Source organism: Triturus cristatus, chromosome 12 (assembly GCF_964204655.1).
Source record: "Triturus cristatus chromosome 12, aTriCri1.1, whole genome shotgun sequence".
Taxonomy (NCBI): domain Eukaryota; kingdom Metazoa; phylum Chordata; class Amphibia; order Caudata; family Salamandridae; genus Triturus; species Triturus cristatus.
Genome location: NC_140595.1, coordinates 45,636,398 through 45,662,345, shown reverse-complemented (window position 1 = coordinate 45,662,345; position 25,948 = coordinate 45,636,398). Strand labels below are relative to the sequence as shown.

At 45.6% G+C, this 25,948-nt stretch overlaps 1 protein-coding gene across 3 annotated transcripts in view; it reads right to left on the bottom strand.

Annotated features, from left to right (window-relative positions):
* Window positions 1-1,786: 1,786 nt before the first annotated feature.
* The window catches only part of LOC146772379 (TIR domain-containing adapter molecule 1-like), a 74,193-nt gene continuing 50,031 nt past the window's right edge, over window positions 1,787-25,948 (bottom strand). For 2 of the 3 annotated variants that reach the window (XM_085638604.1, XM_085638606.1), the window contains exon 2: window positions 1,787-5,659. In XM_085638604.1, coding sequence (XP_085494730.1) covers window positions 3,403-5,493 — 2,091 coding nt within the window. In that variant the 5' untranslated portion in view covers window positions 5,494-5,659 and the 3' untranslated portion in view covers window positions 1,787-3,402. Of the gene's footprint in view, window positions 5,660-15,898; window positions 16,088-25,948 lie in introns of those variants that run through there. The other variant, XM_085638603.1, reaches the window with a different exon arrangement.

The window sequence follows — 25,948 nt, the reverse complement described above, 5'->3', positions numbered from 1 at the left end:
ACTGAAAACAAATGGGGCGGGTATCAATATTTTAGTCCCCTACCAAGCAGACAGTAGTGTGAAAAGCAAATAAGTAAAAGAAAATTAAACAAGCATTGACAGAGTGAAAATATTTGCCTATGCGAGAACTAAAAGCTTTGTCATTGTCTTTTAGCCATGCTGTACTGTAGCATGGCAGCTGTTCAGTAGGACTAAAGGCTAGTGACGTGGCATAGAGGACAGTGAAGTAGAGGGGCACAGATTGGAGGGATGCAGGGTAGAGTAGAGTGGCACATGGTAGAGTGGAGTGGCGTAGAGTAAAGTGGCAGAGTACAGTAGAGTGGCGTACTGTGGACTGCAGTGGCATAGAGTAGAGTGGTCGCAGAGTGGAATGGTCTACAGCAGAGTGGTGTAGAGTAGCAAAGGGTAAAGTGGGGCAGAGTGGGGTGGCGTAGAGCAGCATTTTGTGGAGTAGAGTGGTACAGAGCAGAGTGGAGCGGCCTTGGACAGAGTGGTATAGAGTAGCACAGCATAGAGCAAAGTGGCGTGGCATTGAGTGAAGTGGCATAGAGTGGTGTGACATGGCATAGAGGGGGGAATGGAGTGGCATGGAGCATGCTGGCGTAGAGAGGAGTCATGTAGAGTGGCACAGAGTGGCATTGTGTGGAGTGGAGTAGAGTGAAGTAGAGTGCAGAAAAGAGTGGAGTAGTTGCAGAAAACAGTAGAGTGGCGAAGAGTGTAGTGGTGTAGTATGGCCTAAGAGTAGAGTGGCGTAAGAGTAGAGTGGACTACCACTGAGTAGTACAGTTGTGGGTGTCAGTACCGAAAGCATCAATAGAGACAGCAGATAGGGTTACAGCAATATAAATAAAAAGATTTATGCTTCTGTTAAAAGCAGGAAGGCATATTGCACGAATATAATTTTTTTTTAAAAGTGTGTTGCAAAAAAGCCAAGTAAGAACAAATGTACTTGGTCTATGCTCCAGTTAGGAGCTAACACAAGAACGGAAGGGAAGCCTACGGAAGCTAAGCAATTGAAAGATTGCAAATGAGAATGACAACAAAAACAACTGCTGTATGTGGGTTGTAAGCCCTCTGAAATGTAAACAATACATCTCACAACACAGCACATGCTACAAAGAAGTTTTTCTCACTTTCTAGTTTGCACTTTGGCTACGAGCAAAGAGTGGGAGTGCTAGAAGAGGATGGAGGAAAGTCAACTGCAGAAGAAGTGCTTCATTTGTAAAATAATAAGTGCTGGTGCCCAAAGTTTTGCTCAGAAGCCTGTGGCAACAATACCAAATGTCAGCAGTGCAGAATACCAAGGCTGATTAATCTTGATTCCACCTTATACCTCATTAATCTATAACCAGACACTCCCTACCCCTTTATCTAACTGACAGATTCTTGTTCATCCCTATCTCACTTTAGCACTGTTTTGCCATCTTTCTCCTCCACCTTCTGTACTACTTTTATGTTTTTCTCTCTTGCTATCATTTAAAGTCCGATGAGGAAGAATTAGTGCCGTCCCCAAAAATGAGTGCCGGTGGGGCTCATCTGCAACCACCGGCACAAATTAAGCACCGAGCAGAAGATAATATTTTTAAGTTGGCTTTCTTTTGGCTCAAAGCCACTTAGATTGTGATTTGGTCATGCTCAGATCTGTGCACCTTCTGAATGATGCTAACTTTTTATCTGCCACAATAGTCCTTCTACATTCTCAGACACTGAACAAATAGAAGACTCAAGGACAACTGACAGGCTGAGAGCGAGGAATGAAGAAGCTGGAAGTGTATATAGCAAGGTATTCAGTAGAAAGATTTATTTCAAGCATTTCCATAATGGTATGTGGGTATAAGGCACTTGCATACACTCCTGAGAACCAACACAAATGGCAGCAAGAGGCACTTCATAGAAACCGGTACCTCTTCTATGATCAGAGCTCGTGAACATGACACAAGAAAATAGACTCAAGGGGATATTGCAGTCACAGTATTAGAACAGCTTCAACCCACTATTGGCACATGACCAAGACCCTTTGTCACCAACAAAGTCTTTAACAAGGTGGTATGCCGTTCCTACTGTGTATTACTGGTCAATGTCTGTATGGAGAGCACTGGAGTGCTTTCTAGAGCCGAAGAAAACCTTTTCTCCTTTCAGAAACCCAGCCAGCTAGGTGTCTTGCTTCATCACTGGGTCTGCTCCTTATCGGGTCGGCACTGCAATACCCGATTGGCACCCGTGATGGGGCCTTCTTGGCGGAGATCTTTTTTCTTAGCCATTGGGTGCATTGCGTGTGAGGGCCCTAGTGAGTGTAGATGTATAAGTGTGAAATGTGTGAGACTAAAACAGGAGTTAGGGGTCCACCCAAAACAACGTTAATGAATGTGGCCACTATCCTGATTAAAAACAATGATGCGCGCACACCTGCTCTATGGTTGCGGGGTTTTGTGCTAGAAAATCAGGCCAAGTGTCAATTAAACGGCAATTCTTCAGGACCGATGTGTGATCCATCTACACTTTTTGGTGGTGGTCACATTGACCTGTAATACACAGTAGGAAAGGCATACAACCTTGTTTGGGACTATTTTGGACCTGTATGCCGGACCTAGATATATTGGCCCTCAGTTCCTACCTCCTTTTGTAATACCAACAAAGTCTTCACATTCTAAATGTCTAGAACTATTAGTGTTCAGTTCAGTTCAGGATGATCTTTTAGCTTTTTCATTGGCGCAACTACATTTCATGTTAATAAAGTGTTGTTACTGCTACCATTTTCTACTTAACCAAGCTGGATATGATCTATAATGGACTGAACGGTCTTCTTTGCATAACCACAACACAGACAGTTGCTGAGCTCACTGGACCGCACACTCAACGGTCTCCGAGAACTTGCTTTAAGAGAACTACTTGAAACCTGGATGAAAGAGCAGTTTACAAGCTACCAAGTAATCCTCTAGCGATTGCATTTGGTGTTCCATAGAGACCAGTTTGAGGTTGCATTTCAGGGAGTGCAGAATAAATTCCAAACAAATGGAATCTTCCATCCAAGTGATGATGGCCACTTCCTACATTCAGCAGTGTTTGATATCTGTAGAGCCGATGATACATGATTGGTTTCAACCAATAAGCGGTCCTTAATGTCTGCAGTCCCGATGTTCCCATCACCATTAGCAATGAGGAAGACTGGGGTGACCTTTCTCAAAGAGGAGTACAGAGTCACTTACTATCAGTGGACCCTCCTGTGTCATGACCCATGTTGTGCGTTCTTAATCATACATCACAACGTCAGTCCATCGTCGTCCAATAACTCTTTTACAGACGGGCCTGTAAGTGTTATTGCGATACAGCTTCCAAGACACTGGAGCCATGAATGCTCTTCTGAGTGAGGTTCCTTCCGGTTAATGGTTCACCTCAAACACATCAGGTAAGAGTCAGACTCTCTGCCTCCTCTTCTTCTTGCTCCTCTTCCTTGGTCTTCTCTTCTTCTCCATCTGTGCTCTCAATTGTCATTTGGTTCCGGTCACCAATTTGAACATGACTTGCATGCTGAATTTGAATAACTGGGTGCTGGACCCCAGAGGCATACTGTGTCCCTTGGGTTCCACTAGGGAGCGTCTGGGAGACATTCGGGACAGAACCATACAGAAAATGTGGATTTAACTGAGGAGACATATTATACAATGCACCAGGCCCTCCTGGATAAAACGGAAACCAAGCATCTGCTGGGGGTATAGTGCCAGGCACCCACTGCATTTGCTGAAATGGAGGCTGGCCCTGGGAAAATGGCGGAAAAGATCCCGGAATTCCACCCGGAACATTGGGCCACATGAAAGTCCCGGACTGGCTACGGAAATATTTCAGTTGTTCTTTAATCAAATCCTTATTCACGTCCTGCATTTGTTGGAGCTGTTCTGTTTCTAACTTGAGATACTCCGTTTTCTCCTTTATAGTCTTAATTTGTTCTTCCCGTATCCAGATATTTTTCTGCTTTTCAATTTGACAAGGTGTGAAGGTATTCTTCACGACGTTAGAAAACTTAGGTGAGCGCTCATCCAGGGGATTCAATGTTCTCAGACACAACGGTATATTATTCTTTTGCAGCCTGTCTGCATGTGGCAGGAATGGGATAACTGTGTTGTACTTGTGCTTGCTTTCAATGGCGTTCATCAGAACAGCGTTTGTTTGGAAATCGGCCCAACGGGATGTCCATTGTTTTGTCAGTAGGAGGATAGTGAATGCAGAGCTATTAATTGCTCCTTCGAGGCAGGTTAGACGGCAACTACCAGGACGTGCAAAACCATCACAGAAGGTTGTCCCATTTTTTACTCCCAAACTTTCCAACTTGCATTGAACGCTGGAGGCAATTTCATCATCCTCCTGGACATGCAAAATTACAAAACTGAAAAACCCATCCTCGGTGCTCTCCGACTCAGTCGATGGAGAACTGACATATGAGGTTGGGGGTTTCTTGACCTCAGTTTGTTCTTGGGGGCTAGTATCTGCTATCGGCAGGCTGGGAGTAGATGGCGTGGACAGGTTGAGACTCCTTTCGTTTAAAGGGGATCCAGAGTCCACTGGCATTGTAGGGGGACATGAAGTCACTGGTTTAGTATTATTAATGAACGATAAAGCAGATGACTTTTCTGGGCACTGGGCTGGGACACTTTCCATCTCTGATACCAGTGGTCTGGTACTAGTCATGTCTGTACATTCCACAGGATAAGGATAGTGCTCAATGGGTGGCCCTTTGAATACTTGCTGACCTGAACCCGTTTCTCCTTGTGTTTGCTTTTCTGTGTCTTTAACAGGATGGGTAACTAACATACCTCTGTTGACATCTATGTCCCCTGCTACATCACCGCCTCCTTCTCTCTGCTGTACATGTGAGGGTGTAGCATCATTAATAAGTTTACTTGGAGTTCTCTGTTGGTGGCCACGGTGATCTCTACCAGTTATAAATAATGCTGTAGGTGACTGGCTAATTGCCAAATTACTGTTCAAGGATTCCACACTGTTTGAAGCCAATAGGGATCCGGATGCTGTGCAAGGATTCCTTTTTGCTCCATTAATTGGAATGCAAGGACTCTTGACTCTAGGTGATGTTGGGCTTGGAGAAAACCGTAGTCCGGACATTAATGTGCGAGGCTGATCTGGATCACACCAGATATACTCTTTCTGCAGCAATCCGCATACCTGTTCAACAGTCTGCAGAAGTTCTGGGTCTTGTGGTGATGGTGGGACTTGATCGCCACTGCATTGCAAGTTCTCATTTTGTACTTTATTAGCAACGTATTGGGCAGCTTTGATGTGTGGCATGGACTTCAGTAATTCCAGAGCAGATTCAGGCTGTCCTAAACTTTTGAGAATGATGGCTTCCAGCAGTTTCCGGCTATCAGTGGGTGGCCCTTGTTGCAGCCTACTTTGGAGTTCACGAAGCCTGTCTTGCGGGAATGCAGATAAGCCGCGATAGATATCATCCAGGCTTCGGAGTGACCCCAAGCGTTCTGCCATTTCATGAGTAAGTGAGTTGGGCTCGCTCCAGGATTTAGCAGGAAGTTTGTCATCCCAGCTTTGCCCATTTGTTAATACATATTCAGCAAGGCGGCAGAGAGCTTTTTACCCCGGCTTCTTCAGCTGTATCAGGGACGGATTCTCCACTGTATCTGTGACGGAACCACTGAAAGAGAAACATAACGAGTTATAACTTCAACAAAACATATTTTTGACAAGCAGAATGTTTGATAAAACTAGGTTTATAAGCAACAGAAAAACCAACGGGTCTGATCATGGCAAGCTAGTGCGATAAGTACCTTTAAAAAAAAAAAAAAATCATTGCAACGGCACAAAAATGTACAAGCATTGGCAAATCCAATGGGTCTTCTCTTAGGGACCTACTGGCTTTGTTGATGCATTTTGGTGTTGCTGTACATCCACAAAAATACTATGAAGCATGGCAAAAAGAGATGGCCACTACTAGCGACTACATTGTTGTGTAGGTGCTGCATGTGTTGTCAATAATGTGAGTACCTATGAACATAAGTGAGTGCGGACTGTTTTTAATTTTAGAGACCCAAGATAAATTAGTAAATTTAAAAAAATGGAAGCAGTGAGAAAGAGCTTTTTTATGGAAGGGTAGCAGCAGCAATTTACAGCGGGACCATCCCCCAAAAAAAAAGAAAGAAAAAGACTGCAGTTTTTGGTAGATGGCATAAAACAAAAAATAAAGGCGGGTGGATGAGAAAAGCAGCATACAATAGAGAAAAGCAGCATACAATAGAGAAAAGCAGCATACAATGGAGAAAAGCAGCATACAGTGAAGAGAGCATCATACAGTGAAGAGAGCATCATACAGTGAAGAGAGCATCATACAGTGAAGAGAGCAACACTGAGGGTTGTTGGAGAAGCACACAAGGGGGAAACCAAACAGGGCACTGGGGCGGGAGAGGGGCAGGCGAGAGAGGGGTGCAGGCGGGGGGGTATAGGAAGGAGGGCTGAAAAACACATGCACACTTTTGAAGTGCTTTACCAAAAACAGTACTCTAAAAGTGAGAAGTGGAAGGGTGCAAATCGGCCAAGCGAAAGGAAGGTAAAGAGCTATGCTCCAGGGGAGTGAGAAACAGAAGAAGAACAGGGCAAGCTGTCGAAAAGAAAGTAAGCAAATGAAAGTGAGAATAAAGTCAACTAATGGTAAGCAGTGTACAGGCTCCAAACACACAGTAAGTTCACAAGTCTTGTGCAAGCGGAGAGCTTATGCTGCCTGTTAGCCCCTACTAAAACATAAAGGGAACTGACCACTTGCTTACAATAAAAAATGTAATTTAAAAATTAACAAAAATCCGTTACACGCTTTTATTAGAACAATCTAGGTGCTTCTCAACAAGCAAGTGTGATTGAAACGGTTTAGGAATTCTTTTTTGTTTTAATGCATATTTGCAGGAAAATATTTTTCTTATTTCAACAACGAAAATGTACGACTTTCGCTGAATTATTTGAACCTGGAGACATCGTTGAAACACACACAGATTACTAAAAAACAAAATAGATAACGAATGAAGAAAGAAGTAAAGTACCGGTTCATCGGCACTGGCACAGAAGTCCACTTTTTTTTTTAGGGGGAAATGCTCACGTTATCAGGGGTGAAAATCCCATCTATAACCGTGCAAGAGCCAATGTTTGAAGTGGTCTAACTCACTGTTCCATGCTGTTCTGTTATGTGTTGGCTGTGGAAACAAAATGTGGATTATAGTTGAAAACACCAAAGGATATGTGCGCAGTGCAGGGTGATGAGTGCCATCTTCTTACATCTCACCTGGGCTTGTGCAGCGATTCAGGGGTTCTGGGGGAGGTAATGCCTTGGATCGAGGCGTCGTGACCCCCCCTTACCCCAGTGGCCTACATGTTGGGTATGGTTGTGAAGCCCAAGGGGCAGAAGATTCTATACAAACTTTCTCAACTTGTGTTCCTTTTAGCCAAAGGGCAAGTGCCCAATGGGTTGATGGGATCCAGAACACCTTAGACATCTTCCTGGCTCAGGGATCTGCTCAGGGAGAGGGCTGGTTGAAGAAAAACATATGCGCCTCTCTCGCACCAACAAGGGGGCCACGGAGAAGGTCCTGGCTTGGGGGCTTCTCCTTGATAAATTCAATTGCGAAGAGGAGTCGATCTTAGATTCTAGCTCGGATGATGAGGTGTGATCCCTGCGTGATGAGTGACGCTAGGTATAAGAGATATGGCACCCAAGTGGGGTCATGATTGATTTCCTTATATATGACTGGCTCGGAGACATGGACATATTGTGTTCCATATCATGTACTTTCCTCTTATGTTATTTTGTCGTGCTGGACGATGCTCATCATCAACAACTGTTATATCGCTTATATGGGACGTGAAGTACCTGTGCTTGAGACTTTTGCACTGCTTGTTTTGCTGTTCTTTACGTGGAAAATTAATAAAACAAAATTTATAAAAAAGAAAACACCAATGGATGAAAAGAGTTGACCCCAAATCCTTCTATGAATTAATATACATTATGGCATTAGCGGAAAAGAAATCTCAACCCGATTTATCTTTCATGGGCTATTTAGCACCTAAACCACGTCAAAGCATTTTCACTTTGCAGAAATGTTACATCTTCTTACACAATTGACCACCCATTTCTGCAGTTGGTGGCACTTCTGATTTTTCTAAACTAAGAGGCAGTGGAAATATCTTTACAGCCATCCTTCACATCCATACATCATTGGAAGGGACACTTCAGCCAGCAATGTGGTGGTGTTCTTTTTCACAAACCCACACACGCCTTACCTCGTCACAGATCTTTTGCAACAGTTCATACTGTTTTACAGTCACAGAACTTCCTATACTGTACGTACCTTTGTACCAGAGGCAAAATTTTAACTGTCTAGGAAATCAGAGACACACATAGGCAAAGAGTGACCTAGAAGTCAATTTCAAGAAAGGCATTTTCCACCTGTGCTAAGATATATCACTCAAGACCTGTATCTTCTATTAACACAAAGACTGACTGGAGGATTTGATGACCCTCCCCTGCCCTTTCAAGGCCAAAACGCTGTCCTACTGAGGACATCAACTAGAAGCCCGTAAAAGAGCCACTGCGCCCAAAGTCAACCGTTTGCTATTACTATTTACGCTATGATTTATCATGCAGATGTAGTTACTAATTTGGGGGAGTTTTTGTAGTTGTTTTTTTGAATTTTCTAACCCACACATTTTGTCATAGGGAAGATTGTCAACTTGGAATCATGATTTTCAAAGTGTTATCACGCAACCAAAAAACTACAACTCCCAAGGTGCATTGTAATGTTGAAGTGGTATTTTAAATGAATACCAAAGCAAGCAAAAGGAAACATGCCCTGAAAGCTAGGGCTTGTGGACAAAGGACCTCCCTCTAGCTCAGAGCATGTGTGTTCTCGATTAGCATGTCAAAAGGCATGTAAACCTGAAGTCAGAGTTTGAAAGCATTGTTCACTGTGTGCTCTATGGCACTGCATGGTAGCCAAGAGCGCTGGTGAATGCTGCACAGTTAAGTCGTTTGCTTTACTCTGTTAAAGCAGTGTCTTGAAAGGTTGTGCTCATGAATACTACTAAGGGAGGACCTGGCTTGGCAGTTCGGGCTGGACTGTTCCCATGGGGGGCAGGGTCAAGACTGATTTGAATATGGCTGGGTTTAAACTGAGGTAGCATGGTGAGCAAAAGATGGATTTAACCCAGATCTCTTGACTGGGGTGAATGTTTGATTTGTTCTGCATTCTGTCCATCATTTGTGTGTCTTTTCCTGATTACTACTAAGGCAGCTCCAAAAAAGAGTGTGCTTTGCTCGTAACTCTGATGAAGAAGCTTGCTTAGAGTATTCGTTTCAATGGCCTGTGCCAACTGCTGCTTCCTTCGATGTGCATTGTGCAGGCAGCTCCAGGAAATGTGCTCTTTCTGCTTCATAGATTTCTAAGTCTAGGTGCTATACTGCTGTTTCTTAAAATCTACTTTGCTGATGTATACTATGGCCCTTGTACTGTGACCCTGATACTTTTTCCTTGAACATCTACATTCCAGGTGTTGAAATCAACTTAGCTGTTCCTGGTTTACCCTCAGAGTAACCATGGTACTTATTTCCTAAAATACCTTCGAACAAGGGGTATGCAAAATTCAACTAATTTGCTTTTGTGCAATTACCCCAAATTCAGGATAAATCACTCGAAATGCAAAACCAGCATTTAGTGCTACATTTTGGACGCAAGAATGTATTTAGTGCTAAAAATAACTCAAAAACATACATGCCAAGAACAGAAGCATTTCCTTAATTGGGGGGATACGTTTGATCAGCAGAATAACTGGCTTACTTGTCTATCCATTCGCTGCACATGGCCTTATGCCATAAGTGTCCGCATTAGTAGGGTTTAAACAATGGGACGCTATAGATTTATCCACGCTGGGAAATGTTATGCATGGCACCACGTGGAAATCATTCCAGGAACTCAGACATGAATATGACATGCCACATACACAATTCTATAAATACTTGCAATTGAGACATGCCTTATCCACATATATCACACATCTAGAATCCCTATTGAGGCAAAAGTTTTCATGGGGGATTTAGGCGATCATAAAACCGCAAAGATTTACCAAACATTAGTGACAAACCTTTCCATGACTTTAGATCCCCTCCGGGATAAATGGCAGACGGACTTAGGTCCCTTAGACAGCGATGATTGGAGAGAAGCCCTAGAGTCCCGAGATACGCCACAATTGCATCCCGTCTTAGGCTTATCCAATTCAAGTATTTACACCGTGCCTATTTTAGTAGATAGCGAGGTAGGTACATTACTACATACAACTTGGAGTTGTGCCGTACTGGGCCGGTTTTGGAGGGGGGTTATTCGTTGTTTATTTGAAGTATTAGGTTGGGACATACCTCTCTCTCCTAAGCTTGTTCTTCTGCATATCACTGACGAAATTGGGGGTAACATCTACAAAAGACATTTACTGTTCTTGGGTTTTATCCTAACTAAAAGGGATATTGCAAGGGCATGTAAAGATCTGGCTCCACCTAAATTCTGCGCTTGGAGGGTAGGCCTCGACTGATGTATGGGTTAGGAGCAGCCCATTTTTAAAGCGCGTGGGTGCCCTCAGAAACACTTTAAAATATGGAAACAATGGGTGGATTTTAGGAGTCTCTTATTGGAACCGCCTCCGCCACAACCTGCGGAAGTTGAAACCATATAGCGATATATCACAGGACAGTAAGGTTGTTACATTAGATATGATGTACATAGATGGGCTTGATGGGCATGACCAGTGTTTTGTTATGCGGTATACGACACAGATGTTAAGAGTGTTAGGGAATGTCATTTACAGATGGTTTATTTTCTCGCTTTACAAATGCTATATAGTAGTCACCTGCTTGGTAACCAATATACTGATTACTGTATGCTTTCACTACTTTGTAATGTTTGCAATTACTATATCTGCTGACTCAATAAAGAAGAGTTTTGAGGGAAAAAAAAATGATACTTGGGGACAGGGGGGTTCACACTGCAGCACATTATTATATGATCACTGATGACACTTGGGCAGGGGGTATTGGCAATGCAGCACACCATCATATGTTCAACAAGCATTTGCAATGCAATAGGTCTCGCCTTTGAGCTACTGGCATTGTAAATCACAAACCTTTTATGTATGTGTTGGTTTTGAAAACATAAATAAATGGCATTGTCATTGACAATGCCAATAGCTTAAAATTCTGCAAATGCGAGACCTATTGCATTGCAAATACTTGTTTTCTGGATGTGTGGACCGCCGAAGGGAGTAAGCAGAGTTCATTCCGGTTTGGCTGATGTGATCACATATTTTCAGGCAGTGGATGAGACATGCTACAGCGTGGAGGATACTCTCAAGGGTGCCAGTGTGGAGTCTGGGAGCCACGGAGCAGTGTGTTTCCACCATCCAGATGTGACAGTGCAAGGGCTTGAACAGCAGTTTTAAAGTCACTTTGTGGGAGAAGTGGTCTCGCTTACTTTAGTAGCAGAAGTTGGCATGACGCTGTCTTTGGTTTCTTGGCAAAGAGTCATCATAGAGAGCAGAAACACTGACAGCATTTGAAACAGTATCATAGAGAGCAGAAACACTTACAATACCTAACAGTATCATAGAGAGCAGGGCCACTGACAGCATCTGAAACAGTATCATAGAGAGCAGGGACACTGACAGCGTCTGACAACAGTATCATAGAGAGCAGGGCCACTGACAGCGTCTGACAACAGTATCATAGAGAGCAGGGCCACTGACAGCGTCTGACAACAGTATCATAGAGAGCAGGGACACGGACAGCGTCTGACCACAGTATCATAGAGAGCAGGGCCACTGACAGCATCTAACAACATTATCATAGAGAGCAGGGCCACTGACAGCATCTAACAACATTATCATAGAGGGCAGGGCCACTGACAGCGACCAACAACAACATCACAGAGAGCAGAAACACTGACAGCACCTAACAACAGCATCAGAGAGAGCAGGGCCACTGAAAGAACCTAACTACAGTCAAAGGTGGCCTTTGACAGGAGAACGCCCTGATTGGAGAGAAATTTGGCGCTGTTGCTAGTGAATAAAATGAGGCCGCGGGGGGGGGCTTTTGTGTTCATTTGTCAGTCCCTGGCTGAGCAGTGAATGGCCTCTGAACACAAACATCTATGGTCCTCCCCCAGCTCACCTAACTCACCCACAGCTCACCTGTGTCTTGCCGATGGGAGTGTTGCTGTTGTGTGTCTGCGGGAGTGAGAAGATAGGGCAAGGAAAGGGGCTAATGGAGTGTTAAAAATCCTCTACGGTATGATAATGAAGGAATAAAACCAGTTTAAAGTGGCAAACCTAACTAAGGAGGACACAGGGCACGGACAAGTCTGGAGCAAGATAAGAGGGGCGCTGCTGTTCGCATAACCTTAATGCACACGTCTCCTTGCGCCCCTCTGTAGATTGACGCCCTGGGCCTAGCCTCAGTTCGCCCATGTCAAAAGCCGGCCACTGACAGCGCCGAAACATGATACCACAGCGTGCAGTATCACTCACTGGGCCGTACCAGGATAGCACGGGGAGTCGGGACCAGGCCAATGTGCTTTAAGCGCAGGAGAGAAACCAGTGAGGGGAGCGCCGCATTCCCTGGATGGGCAGCAGCGCTTCCCGCCATGAATCAGAGAGGCTGGAAGGTAAGTGTGACCCTGCTCGGGGATCGCTGCAGTTTCCAAAAGGACAAAGCGGCAAAACAGATGGAATCCTGGCCCGGGAGCTCCGGCTGCGTGTGAGCAGCATGGGGGTAACACGGACGCTGTCTGGAGCCGGCCTTAGGTCACACACACCCTCCAAGGCACCCGCCTGACACCCTCAGCAGCATCACTTCTCCCCGTGAAGCACTCTTCCTCCCTGGCATCATTTACAGCCTCAGATACGCCCTCTGAATACACCACCTGGCATTACCTCGCCCCCTCTTCGTGGCATCACCTCTGCCAGCGTGTAGTCATATCCACTCTACGGACCATTAATTTCAGCCAGCGTGACGTCACATCCACCCTCCTGGTAGTACCTTCTGCCACTACACCCCCTTTAGAAACACCATGTCTACCCCTTCGAACCACCCTCGTGGCATTACATCGCCCGTCACCTCATGGCGCCATGTATGCTAGCCTGTCATCATATCTCCTCTCCGGACAACTCACTTCAGCCACCGTGACGTCACATCCACCCTCGTGGCAGTGCATTACGCCACTGCACTGCCCTCAATAAAACCACATCTATCCTTTCAACCACTCGTATGGCATTACCCCCACCATCTAAATCACCATTCCGGCCTTATATCAACATGGCATCATCTCCGACCGAGTGTCGTCATACCCACCCTCCGGACCACCAGTTGCAGCCACTGACCCCCCTTCCACATGCACCAGCTTCGAAGCATCATAGCCACCCTCGTGTCACCTACAGAACGCCGCGCCCACCCCCCTTTGACCCACGTTGGTGCAGTCCACCACCACTGTTCCATCACATCCACTTCTGGCCCACCCTAGTTCCACCAGCTCCAGTAACCAGGCCCCACCCACAGTAGCATCAGATCAGTGTGTAACCCACCCGGCTGAGCGCCGTGGCCAGTCTGAGGGCTGGTCTCTGTTGGCTTCAATGAGATGGCCTGTCGCACGCTCACGGCGACTTCTAAAAGGGACCCCTCGTGCACTTGGCTGCACCCCCCGCTGAGTCAACGCAAGCCATACATTATAAATCAAAGTGCTTTCATGACAGTGCTGCGGACGCATGTATGCGCTCTAGCGCTTCGACATGAAACCCTTTATAAAAAACCAGGCAGCCACGGCAGAACAAGGAAAGAACGCACGCAAAAAAAAGCGCTCGCCAGTCAGCCACTATTTATTTTTGCATCGCGCTTTCACTTTAAAGTGCGATGCAAAAATAAACATGCAGCCTGCTTTCCTTCTGTCGTAAGCGATCTGTTGTCTTTATGGGGTCATGTGTTTTAAACACATGGCCCCATAAAGATAAGAAAGCTTTCACGACCAACGGAAGTCAGACGAGCCCGTTCAAATGAGACGGCTCAAAAAGCCGAAGGAAAACGTCATTTACAGACCTTTTCCAATGGCTGGCCACCGTTTAGCATAAACGGTGACGCCAGCCAATGGAAAAGAGGGGCGGGGCTTAAAGCCCTTTACACAAAATACCTAAAAAATGTTACATCTCGCCAGCGAGTCTGCGCATGTGCGCTGCCTACGCTAGCCGAGACCTGAAAATGACACTTGAGGAAAGGTGTTGACATTGCAGCACATCATTTAACGACCAATGATGATACTTGGAGAGGGGTGTAGACGTTGCAACACACCATTATATGATCACTGATGACAAATGGGGAGGGGTGTTGACATTGCACCACACCACTATGACCACTGATGACACTTGGGGAGGGGTGTTGACGTTGCTGCACACCATTATATGATCACTGATGACTCTTGGGGAGAGAGGTGTTGACATTGCAGCACACCATTATATGACCACTGATGACACGTGGGGAAAGGTGATGACATTGCAGCACACTATTATACGACCACTGATGCCTATTGGGGAGGGGAGCTGACATTGCAGCAACACCAATACCACCACTGATGATACTTGGGGAGGGGTGTTAACATTGCAGCACGCCATCATATGTCCAAAGACGACACATGGAGGGGGTGACATTGCACCACATCATTAAATGACCACTGATGAAACTTAGGGTTGGGTATTGACATTGCAGCACACCATTATATGATCAGTGATGACACTTGGGGGTGGGGGTTGACATTGCAGCATGCCATCATATGTTCAAAGACGACACTTGGAGGGTGACATTGCAGCACACCATTATATGAACACTGATGACACTTGGGGAGGGGTGTTGACATTGCAGCACACCATTATATGACCACTGATGACACGTGGGGAGAGGTGTTGACATTGCAGCACACCATTATATGACCACTGATGACACATGGGGAGGGGTGTTGACATTGCACCACACCATTATATAACTGATGACACTTGGGGGTTGACATTGCGGCACGCCATCATATGTTCAAAGACGACACTTGGGGGGTGACATTGCAGCACACCATTATATGAACACTGATGACACTTGGGGAGGAGTGTTGACATTGCAGCACACCATATTATGATCAATGATGATACGTCGTGGGCGGGGGCACCATATCTTCAACTGCCACACGTCATTATATTATAAACCAACGTGGGGGACAGCATTACACAATTAGTATGTAGGCTGTGGGACTCTGCATGACGTGTCGTAAGTAAGCTCAAAGTGATGGGACTGACATCCACATATCCTCCTCTATAAAAGTTAAAACATCAATTGCCTCGCCGTGACCTTTCAAATTATTTCTCCGGTCAATCCATTTCAATTGCAACTTCAAGCTTGCCGCTGCCAGAGGACCACAGTCACACGTTTGAAAGGCTGAGCACCACGTCATACCTGACACTCACCCTCACCTGGAAAGTATCACCCGCTATTTCACTCTTGACGGAATTTCTCCATATATTTCAAAGAAGTCTCCCTCGTTCCAAGCCTAGACCACCCTCTCAAAAAAAGTTTAATTCTTTATGTACTTTAAATGGGTCCCTCAGGCTCTTACGTATGTGACTTTACTCTCACTGTATGGATACTGCGCTCACTACCCCCTGACGAGTCGACTGTGAACGCCCTACAAGAAGAACTGTCCGTCACTTAAGTCCCTCCTCGTTATTAAATGCTTTGGGGGCAGAGGTGGTTCCCAGGTGACGTCGCGGCAGTGGTGCTGGAGTGCCCCGAATGGCCCCAGTGACACCCAAACCCCCGGACACTCACCTGCCATCGCTCCCCACGCCCAGGGGCTGCTGGAGGTCTCTCGCTGCAGTCCACTTCCGGCTTCTCTGTGGCAGCGCCTTTCTCTGTGACGTCTTCGAGCTACTCGTCCAACCAAAATCTGTGACGCCAGCGTAGATTGGTCGCTGGGAATTGTAGTCCGCACTCTTGCAGTCAGCTGATGGTTTGTGCTAAGAGTCCTGGGTAGTAGGGGAGGTTAGCTCGGGTAGATGCCGGAAAGTCGCTGTAAAAATTGAAAGTGCAGTTCATGGGGTGTGGTAGTGTGTAAACCACGGCCCACGCCTTGTCGTCGTAATGTAAGGCAGCTGGTGGAGTGTGTGGCTGGTCATGGCTGGGATTCTAGGTCACGTTTGATAACATTGTGGTCATCATGTTTGCAGTGGAAGTTGTTGATAATCTGGTTTCAATAACAACATAGCTGCCAAGGTTTCAGATTGGTTATGTGTGACAATTTCAGTGTACTTGTGAGTGACATTCAATGGCTAAAAGTGACACTTTCTCGCGAGCACAGTCAAAGCAATGTAGATGAGGGAAATCTGTAAATGTCAGAAATTAAACCTATTTGAGCAACGAGAAACTCTAAGAACAACTTAAAACTGCTGTAAAGCACAAGAGATGGAAGGTCATGAACTTCACAGGAGGGCCTTGTAGTGATAAATAAATGCAAAATTGCTGTTAAGATTTAACTGGTTTATTGAAGTAAAAGAGCCTGTGACGAAGTGCACAATAGCTGCAGACCCCGGACCCCAACTAACGAACGGCCAGTGTTCTAGACTGCAGAGTACAGAACTGTGTTTCTGTTTAATATAGCTCATAAATGCTTGACTTCAGAGATCTGCGTGATCACTACTTCATGAGTAAAAACTGTCACCAGACTAAATCCTGATCTTGCTCAACAAGAAACATCCTTCACCAGTTAGCTTGACATTTTTATTGTTGCCTCAAAATTCCTAAACACACAAAGAATTCAGCTCACCCTCAGGCGGGTTTTTAAGCCCATGTTAGCTATACTAAGTACAAGTTCCACAAGTAACAAAAAAATATTTTTGTGAGAAAAATACCTCACAGGTATCCGACCTCCCTAAATACAGTTTGCCGAATATGCAGCTTGGCTCATGGTACACAGTACACGTTTTGACTTTAGAACAGAGATGAACCCTTTGTGCTACTAAATCATGGCGAGTCAACTGCAGGTTGACAAAGAACTCCGCCAGTAACAGGATTTATAATCAGCACAGTAAGGTTTAATTTTTAGGTCTCGCTAGAGCCAGCGCATGCGCTGCTCTGGTGAGAAATTTAGATTTTTCACAGCCTGCTGGGCAGAAAATCTGGATTTTATTAAGGACACTGAGGCTAATATTATGCAAATCTCCTTTATTGCCACAGCTCAGCAGCAACAATTGAAGAATACAGAACTTCAATGAACATTCTAAACAAGTATAAAGGCCCTTCGTGACCAGCCATCTTCCTTCTTTGTTAAAGTTGCGATGAAAGATCAATCAACGTGAAGAAACCGGAAAATGATTGAAGAAAGTTTGCAAGGAGTGGTCCGAAGGAAGCAATTTTTTTCATTCTGAAAGAAAAAAAGAATAATACCACGTAATAATTTGTATCCACATAGGGAGGGAATAGAGCACTAGTGGTGGGATAGTATTAGCCTCTGTGTCCTTAATAAAATCCAGATTTTCTGCCCAGCAGGCTGTGAAAAATCTAAATTTTATGGCACGACACGGAGGCCATATTATGCAAGTTTAAAGTGAATTAAGAACGTTATCAATCACATTAGGAATTGGTCTAAAATAGCAAGCCTTAAACATAGTATCATTTGACCAGTCTGCTACCCATTGGTTTAATTCTTTTAAGTTTATGACAGGTCTCTGTTCTTTGTTTTTCTTTTCTACTAGAAAAATATTGCTGAGGAAGCCTATGAAGTTGGATTCGACAATGGCACCTTTGTTTAATAAATTTTTTACTTCCTGGGAAACAAGAAGTCTGTCTTTGTGGGAAAATGTAATTTCTTGAGGGTGATTTGATTGGAAAGTTGTATGGGTGAAGTGTATCTTGTAACCTCTCACTGTGTCTAAGACCCAAGGGTCTTTGGTTACTAAGTTCCAATTGTTTGCGAATTGACGTAGTCTCCCACCCACCTTTGGAGGGATATCTGAAAGGTCTTTCAAGATTCCTACCTGATGAAAAGGAACGTTGTCTACGTTCTCCTCTGAAGGGACGTCCTCGACTTCTTTGTCTTTGTGGGTAGAATTGTTGGGTCCCGAAATTGGTGTTATATCTCCCTCCACGGGACAAGAAGGGTCTTGTAATGGAGTTTCCTCGGCCGGGAAAACGACCCCGTATTCTCCCGGCCCGGGTGAAAACCCGATCTTGGAATACCCTTTTAATGTCCTTTTGTGATTTTTGTATGGAGTTAAAGGCACCGACGTATTTGGCCATGTCTTTGATGAAATCCTCACCAAAGAGGAAGCCTTGGGAGTTAGGTCCTGGATCATTCTTTGCCAATTCGATTAGCTTTGGTTCTATTTTGAATAAAATTCCCTTCCTTCTTTCGGTGGAGAGAGCAGTATTTGCGTTTCCTTTAAGGCATATAGCCCGTTGGATCCATTCCCTTAGTTCCTTTGGATCGACTAGGGAGTCTTCTAGATAAGCGGATTCTGCCATTTCGAATATTTTGGTAATGGGCCAATGGTGTCAAGAAGGCGATCTTGGCATGATTTTAATCCTTTATCTATCCCCTTTCACGGGTCTCTTGAGGTCTTAGCTATAAATGCCACAACTTTGGGGTCTACTTCTGGTGTTGCGGCTATTTAATTTGGGAGGGAAGGTCTTGGGCATTCGGAGCGTTATCTAAAACTCACCTCTTGGGGGATCTCCTTCCTGAGCCAGAAGGTGAGGTACTCCGCTACGTGTTGGGATGGGGTCCATTCTGGGGATAAGGGATGTTTTATTAATAAGGGGTCAAACATTAGGTCGCCAAATGGGTCCAAGAGTCCTATGATGGGTTGTGAGGCCTTTGAAGCCTCTTCGGAGCATCCCGTCTCCTTTGGTGCCTCTTCCACGTCAGTGTTGAAACCAGAGGAGCAAGACAATTCGATTTCTGTATCGGAATTGTCTTCATTATCATTATTAATTGGAAGCTCAGGGCCTATATCATGCCCACATTGGGTGCCCGAGGCACCAGTCTTATCACCGCCTTGAAAGCGTGAAGGAGGAGCGGAGGTTTTTGCTCTTTTAAAGGCAGATCTTTCTTTTTCTCCGAGCGTCCTCTTTTTGGGAGCCTTGATTGCTCCTTCTTTTTGTGTACTAGTGGAAGGGCGGGAGGTAATGAGTGAGAAAGATTCAAGTTTCTCATTAATTTTGTCATCAATAGAGCCAATTACTTTCTCCACCGCTTTATTGATAAGGTCTTCCAATATATCGTCAATAGATGATTGGGGGGTTGACATAATGATGATGTAGTAAGTAGATTTAATATTGGCTCTGAAAGGGTTAATCCTCTTTTTATTTATTTTTTAAAATTATTTTAAATCTTATCGAAGATGTGAGTGAAAAGATAGCTGATCGCTAAATCTCGATGTTCAGAAGCTCTGGCGATTGAATGATTAGGGAGGCAGTTGGTTAGTAGTTTAAAACCGGTATTTTCCCAATCCGGTAAAATGGGTAAGTAATAGAAAGGATCAGAGGGATCCCAATGCATTAAAATGGCCGCCACGCACGCAGACGCGAGCGTGGCTGCCTGCTAATGTTCTTTTCTTTAACCTCGGCGTGCCTCAGACGCGAGAGAGACGTCTCGAGGCGGCCAAGTCCGAAATGTTCGTGTTTGCGGTGGAAAGAGAGGCATTGATAGAAGGCACCTGAAGAAGGAGAGTATTTAAGTTGGGACGAATTTATGAAAAGGGAGGATATTTTTTGCGCGATGAGCTCGATGAATATGGTGAGCGCAATAAGCGTTATGAGCGCGAGGGTAAACATTCAAGAGTAAACGGCGAGCGCTAGGCGATCAAAAAACGGGGTTTAACTAAATTTTGTAGAAAAAATGGGTGAATCCGATCCATAGTGGGATCGGAGGAGGGGAAAAAGGTTTTGTTGGGAAAAGGTGTACAAGGAAGGAAAGAGAGGGCCACTGATAAAGCCTTATCTGCTGTTTGCTAATAACAAAAAGTTAGAAAAGTGATAGTAATTCAAGGTTAGTAAGCTGTAGTAAATCAATTAAATAGTTAAAATAAACATATTGAAGATAAGGAGAAATTATAAAGGACGAGTTGAGGAGTACTTATCTTTCTGAGCAGCAGCAACAAAGAAGGAAGATGGCTGGTCACGAAGGGACTTTATACTTGTTTAGAATGTTCATTGAAGTTCTGTATTCTTCAATTGTTGCTGCTGAGCTGTGGCAATAAAGGAGATTTGCATAATATGGCCTCCGTGTCGTGCCATAAAATTTAGTAGCTGGTTTTAAAAGTGCTACCTACAGGCTTTTGCCAGCCACCAGCTTGCTATTACGCGCACAAGCGCACGCGACGTGCACAGTTGCCATCTGGCTTGCTGTAATGGCTCATTAAGCCTTACAGCACGCTCGTGAATCCCCTCCCCTACACACTCCCTTCTGCCACTCCCTCCTCTAACTTGCTTTTTAGGTCTCGCCTGAGCCAGCGCTTTAGCGCTGCTCTGGCGAGAGCTATAGAAAGCGGGTTTTGGAAGTGCAAACTAGTGCTTTTCAGGCCGCCAACTACGGTGCATGTGCGCCGGGCGCGCGCACCATTTGTCAGCCTGCTGATCACTTTCCCGGCCGCTTTGATGTTCTCAGTGAGCCGTGCGGCCACTGAGAACATCAAAGTGGCCGCGAAAGTGATCACCATTTGCCAGCCCCTCCCTTATCCCACTTCCTGCTTGTTTTAGTCCTTTTCCTGCACAAGGTCAGAGGTTGCAAGCCACCCACGTGCAGATGAATCCAACTTCGGGGGCAGGCAACACTAAAATAATCTTGACAATGCCATGAATAATGTATGTCTTCGCAGGAGCCCCCTCCACTCGACTCACAAAGGGGGGAATGCGGCGCTTACAAAGGAAAGACTTGTTCTTTGTTGCGGGTTGTCTCGCACACAGTTACACTGCCGCCCCGTCGGCTGAACGCAACATGGCGCGTGTGCTGTGGGTCGCGCCTACAGGAGGGGGCAACTTTAGATGAAAATTCAAAAGCAACTGCAGGACATGGAAAGTGGGTCGGGGCTCCTAACAGCCCCCCCGCCTCTTAAATCCAGTCTCGTAAAGGAAAAGCTCACATCCGTGACAACGTTCAACTTGCCTTCCCGCCCACGTTGTAAATAATACACACTACCCGTTGGAAACATTTACAGCGAGTAACTGTGAAAAGGGCTTGCAGGTACAATCACGACTGCTGTCACGTGAGGCAGTATGCGATGTATATTTTTATCTCAGGGCTATCACAAAGTGCATTAGAGACTGGAAGTCTTAGGAGGTGACAGGAACAGGCCTCTTAACTCGCTCGAGTTAACAGCTGTCACCCTCTTTTTACTTCTGTTCATATACAACCACACCACAAGCAAAGATGGTCAAAACCACACATACCCAACACTCAACTCAACCCACCCACACACATACCCCTGAGAAGACTCACACCTAGGCGCACTCAGCAACACACATCCTACACACTTCCAACAAACAAACCCACCAGTCCCAGGAATCCCTCACATGGTGTGATAACAAGCGGCACGCACAACCACTCTTTGTGCCTAATGAACCAAGCATTGGCATAGCCAATAGGTCTCGCCTTTGGGATCTTATAAGTGTTTAGCCATGCAACAGTTGCATAACTAAACACATATAAGGTCCCAAAAGCGAGACCTATTGGCTATGCCAATGCTTGTTTCGATTCTTCTCATTTTGTACGGCGCGTTCTAACATTGTACGTTTCAGCATGTTGATGTTGCAACCTTCACGCTGTCGTTCACAGACGACGAACCACTTCTGACCCCATGGGAGGTCACGAGAGTCGTGCCCACACCTGTGTTGCTTTGGGATATTTTTTCCCACACCTGATTCAACTCGTTGAGTGAGTAGCCAAGGCCCTCGGGCAGCGATTTCTTGCAGCCTGCCTACAATCCACTGGGGGAGGAGTTGTACTTTTATGGCTAACTGCTGTCAAACTAGAAACTGTTCAAATTCAAAAGGTATATGGAAACAAGTCTTCAGTATTTATTGGCAAAAAATATATAATTAGCTCTCAAAATCAAGTCTACGTTGCAGAAACAATGCCAATATATTACACACTAACAAAACAATTTTCATGCAAGATTGTTTAGTTTAACTTAAATGCTTTATAATACGCATTAGTTACACATTAATGAGATTCGCAACACCCCCTTTATGGTAGAACTGTTGATTTATTCCTGAGTATCCTTGAACACGAATATAGCCAGACATATTTTTTTATTACAGGGCAGCAAATCCTTATATAAGCATTCCTTCTTACAAGAGAGGGTGCTGAATGTACAGATGCTTAGGCAGGGCTACCCTATCCTCTCCTATGGACGCCCTCCAGATTTCACACTCCCCGCGCCCTCCCTCCCCCAACAGCCAGAGCTGCCTACTTTGGAGCTGGGGAACCAGGAACCAGCCAGGTTCGAGTCTCGGCATCAGCTCAACATCCTGCGGTTCTGGGCAAATCACTTCATCTGGCCGTGCCGCCTACCAAAATCGAATGTGTACTTGTGTACCTAGTTTATATAAAACTTTAAAACAAAGCTGAGCTTTATCTGCCTAGCATCAAGCCCAAGTCATCATGGGCTAGGTTTACTAGACTTCATTCCACCAGGACATCTTGTTTCCACTCCTTGGCTTTAATTTGATAAATGTATGTATTCTCGGAGTTGCAAAACACGCTATAAAGGCTCAGTTCGACTGAACCAATTTAAGAAGCACACCTGAAAATATTAAACCGTAAAAGGAAATCTCAGGACTGGGTCCCGGTGCTTGGACTCATCTGTTAACTCTTGTCATTGCATAAACATGGTCACTCCCGAAGAGTGAAGACAAAAATTAAAATGGAGGAGGCTGGTAGCAGCGTTCGGCAGCTAGAGAGACTAAGTTAAACAGGATATATATATTTTTAATTATTCTTTATTGAAAATTTTACCGGTAATGGAAGACACGAGTTCAGTCCAATTGCTTGTTCGGTGTAACATATTGCATACAGACATTAATAATTTGGAGGTAAAGTGAGCGAAGCCAGAGCCCCAGTCTTCTGGTTCCCTGGGACATGTAATGTGGGTCAAGTTCCAGCACCAGTAGTAGCACATCCCATCCTGTGATCTGCGTATCCCCCCTTCTTTGTGCGTCAGCCTCAGCAAACATCCAGCTGCGAACAACGCCTTGTCAAGCCACCACTGGCGGAGCCAATGGTGCTCCCAATTTACACCAGATGCACCATCATTCAAGCCCTCATCACCAACCGCTTGGACTACAGCAACGCATTCTATGCAGGAATCACCATACACCTCCTGAAGAGACTGCAGACCATCCAGAACTCAGCGACCAGACTCATCCTCGACCTCCTCAGACGGACCCACATCAACCTTCACCTTAAGAAACTCCATTGGCTCTCATTCCACAAGAGATGCCAATTCAAGATTCTGACCCACGCCTACTAAGCCCTGCACAACCAAGGACCAGCATACATCAACCACCGCCTGAGATTCCATCAACCCTCCAGACTCCTGCGCTCCAATTCCTTCTCACTCACACACACTCCCTGCATCCGCTGAAGCCACAGTGGAGGACGCTCCTTCTCCTACCTCACCGCGCATTCCTGGAACAGCGTCCCTTTCCATCTTTGGGCCTTGCCCTCCATCCATGAATTCAACAAGCATTGGCATAGCCAATAGGTCTCGCCTTTGAGACCTTATAAGTATATAGTTATGCAGCACAATATCCTCGGTGCAACAACATTAACTGTTGCATGGCTAAACAGTTATACGGTCCCAAAGGCGAGACCTATTGGCTATGCCAATACTTGTTGACACTTACCAAGGCAGTGGGTGGTACAGCTGGTAAAATAAAGCTAAACTGATGCCAATGCCTGGGTCGCTGAAGTGTTTGTCACCTCCTTGGCTGCAGACAGGTGCTGGAAATTTTCATAAAGGGGTGCGTGAAAGCAAGAAGCTTATGCAGTGCGTGGCTCGTGACTGTGCCTTTTTTAAAAGGCACGTAGCACAGAGCACCTGCTCTCCCAGTTTGGGGATTAACCCCGGGGATGGCCACATTGTCTTGTCCTGTAATTAAGCTCTCTCCGGCACCAGGCAGCAAGAGCAACTCCTGGGGACCCGGCAGGCAGGAATTTGAAATGAATCATCCTGCGTAGGCTGCGCTGACCCGGACCTGAACTCAGCCACAACCTGCTAGTACTGTAGTGACAGAGAGACGACTAGTTACTTACGTGATGTCACTGGCAGCAGCGCCTCTGCCCAGGCAGTGGCGGAAACTAATTAAGGAAAAACTCAGACAACAGTAAAAAATTACTTGAACAACATCAGTGATGGTCGGTGGTCTTCAGTCAAGCCTCCCTCACTGTGTGTCATCTCACACCAACACGCCCTTTCTATCCAGAGATTCCGGCTGAGAATGCACACGGCTGTGGCGGTCCCTATTCATTCTGCTTTTTTCCAGCCCCTCGGATTCATTCCTAATGACCTTTACCCGTATTCACGGTAAGCCTGCCCGCGCTTTCACTGTGCCCTTTACCCTCCACCGTACTCGCCGATTCCTCCCCGTGACTTTTCCATGGTTTCATTTGACTGCCCTTCCTCTACCACCTAGAAACCATCAATTGAAGATCAACAGCGAATCGGGGCTCCGACCCGGTTTTCCCCGCAATCCAGGCTTCATTCATTAGTCTTCGGTTTGCTTCCAGTGCAGACTCAAGGGATTCCGATAGGCGAGTCTGTTTGTCCATGCGTGCGCTCACTTTTCCACCACTCACACTCCCTCCTGCTCCTTTAGACTTTGCCCTCTCCATTGATGAAGATGGGACCCTCTAACTGCCATTATTGACAAACGCCGACACTAGTCGATTCCTCTCCTACTGTCCTGCGCGTCTTCCTGCTTGACAGGTATTATTAGTCTTTTTCTTGCCCGTCCCAATCTAGCCTTGATGTCCCTCGTTCTCTCCCTGAACTCCTATTTTTCCTCCCCCACAGCACTCCCCCGATTTATATTTGGCAACCCGGTCCTGATGATGGTCCTGAATAAATAGGACCGAAACGCCGTCGACCGATCTCAAAGCGCAACTTATGGCGCACACTCCCCTCTGGTTCTTCAAATAACAAAATCATTTACAATCATTGTACAAAATTGTTTATGTTGAACCTTTGAACACTGTAAATAAACCTTTTTTGTCACCTTGTTATTTTGCGCCGCCCCCTGTGTTTTGCACTAGTCACTTGCGCCGTCACTCTCCTTGTCACAAGCACACTGTGCACCAAAGCCCTCTTGGGTTGCCTTCACAATTTATGCTTGCAGTGCTGTTATAACTGTTTTGTATAAACTATGTCTTCAAAATATATGATGCCATGGGCACCCTTTTACAAATAATCAGGAGTCTCCCTCTCTGTTTCTTGTAATGTCTTGTACATACTAACTGCATTTGCCTTTCTCAGCAAACCCAGTTGAGATATTGTTGTTTACTTATACTTACTCACCCAGATCTCAACCTGGTATATGGGATATACTCCTGTTGTTCTCTACTCTATCTCACACCAACAGACACCGGTCTCGTCCATCGGCCGCGACGGTGAGCTGCACGGGGTCACCCTGTGGTGAGAGACGGGGTCACGGCGGGCGCACTGGCACAGTCAGCACATGATCAGCTGCACCACCAGTCACTCTGCTGCCTCTGCAGTCAGACTCGGACTCCTCGCAGCGCCCGTGATCATACCAGTTATGATTATGCAGCGCCGTGGCCCAGCAGGCCATGATCTTCATCAGAGTGTGAGCACTGCTGCAGTG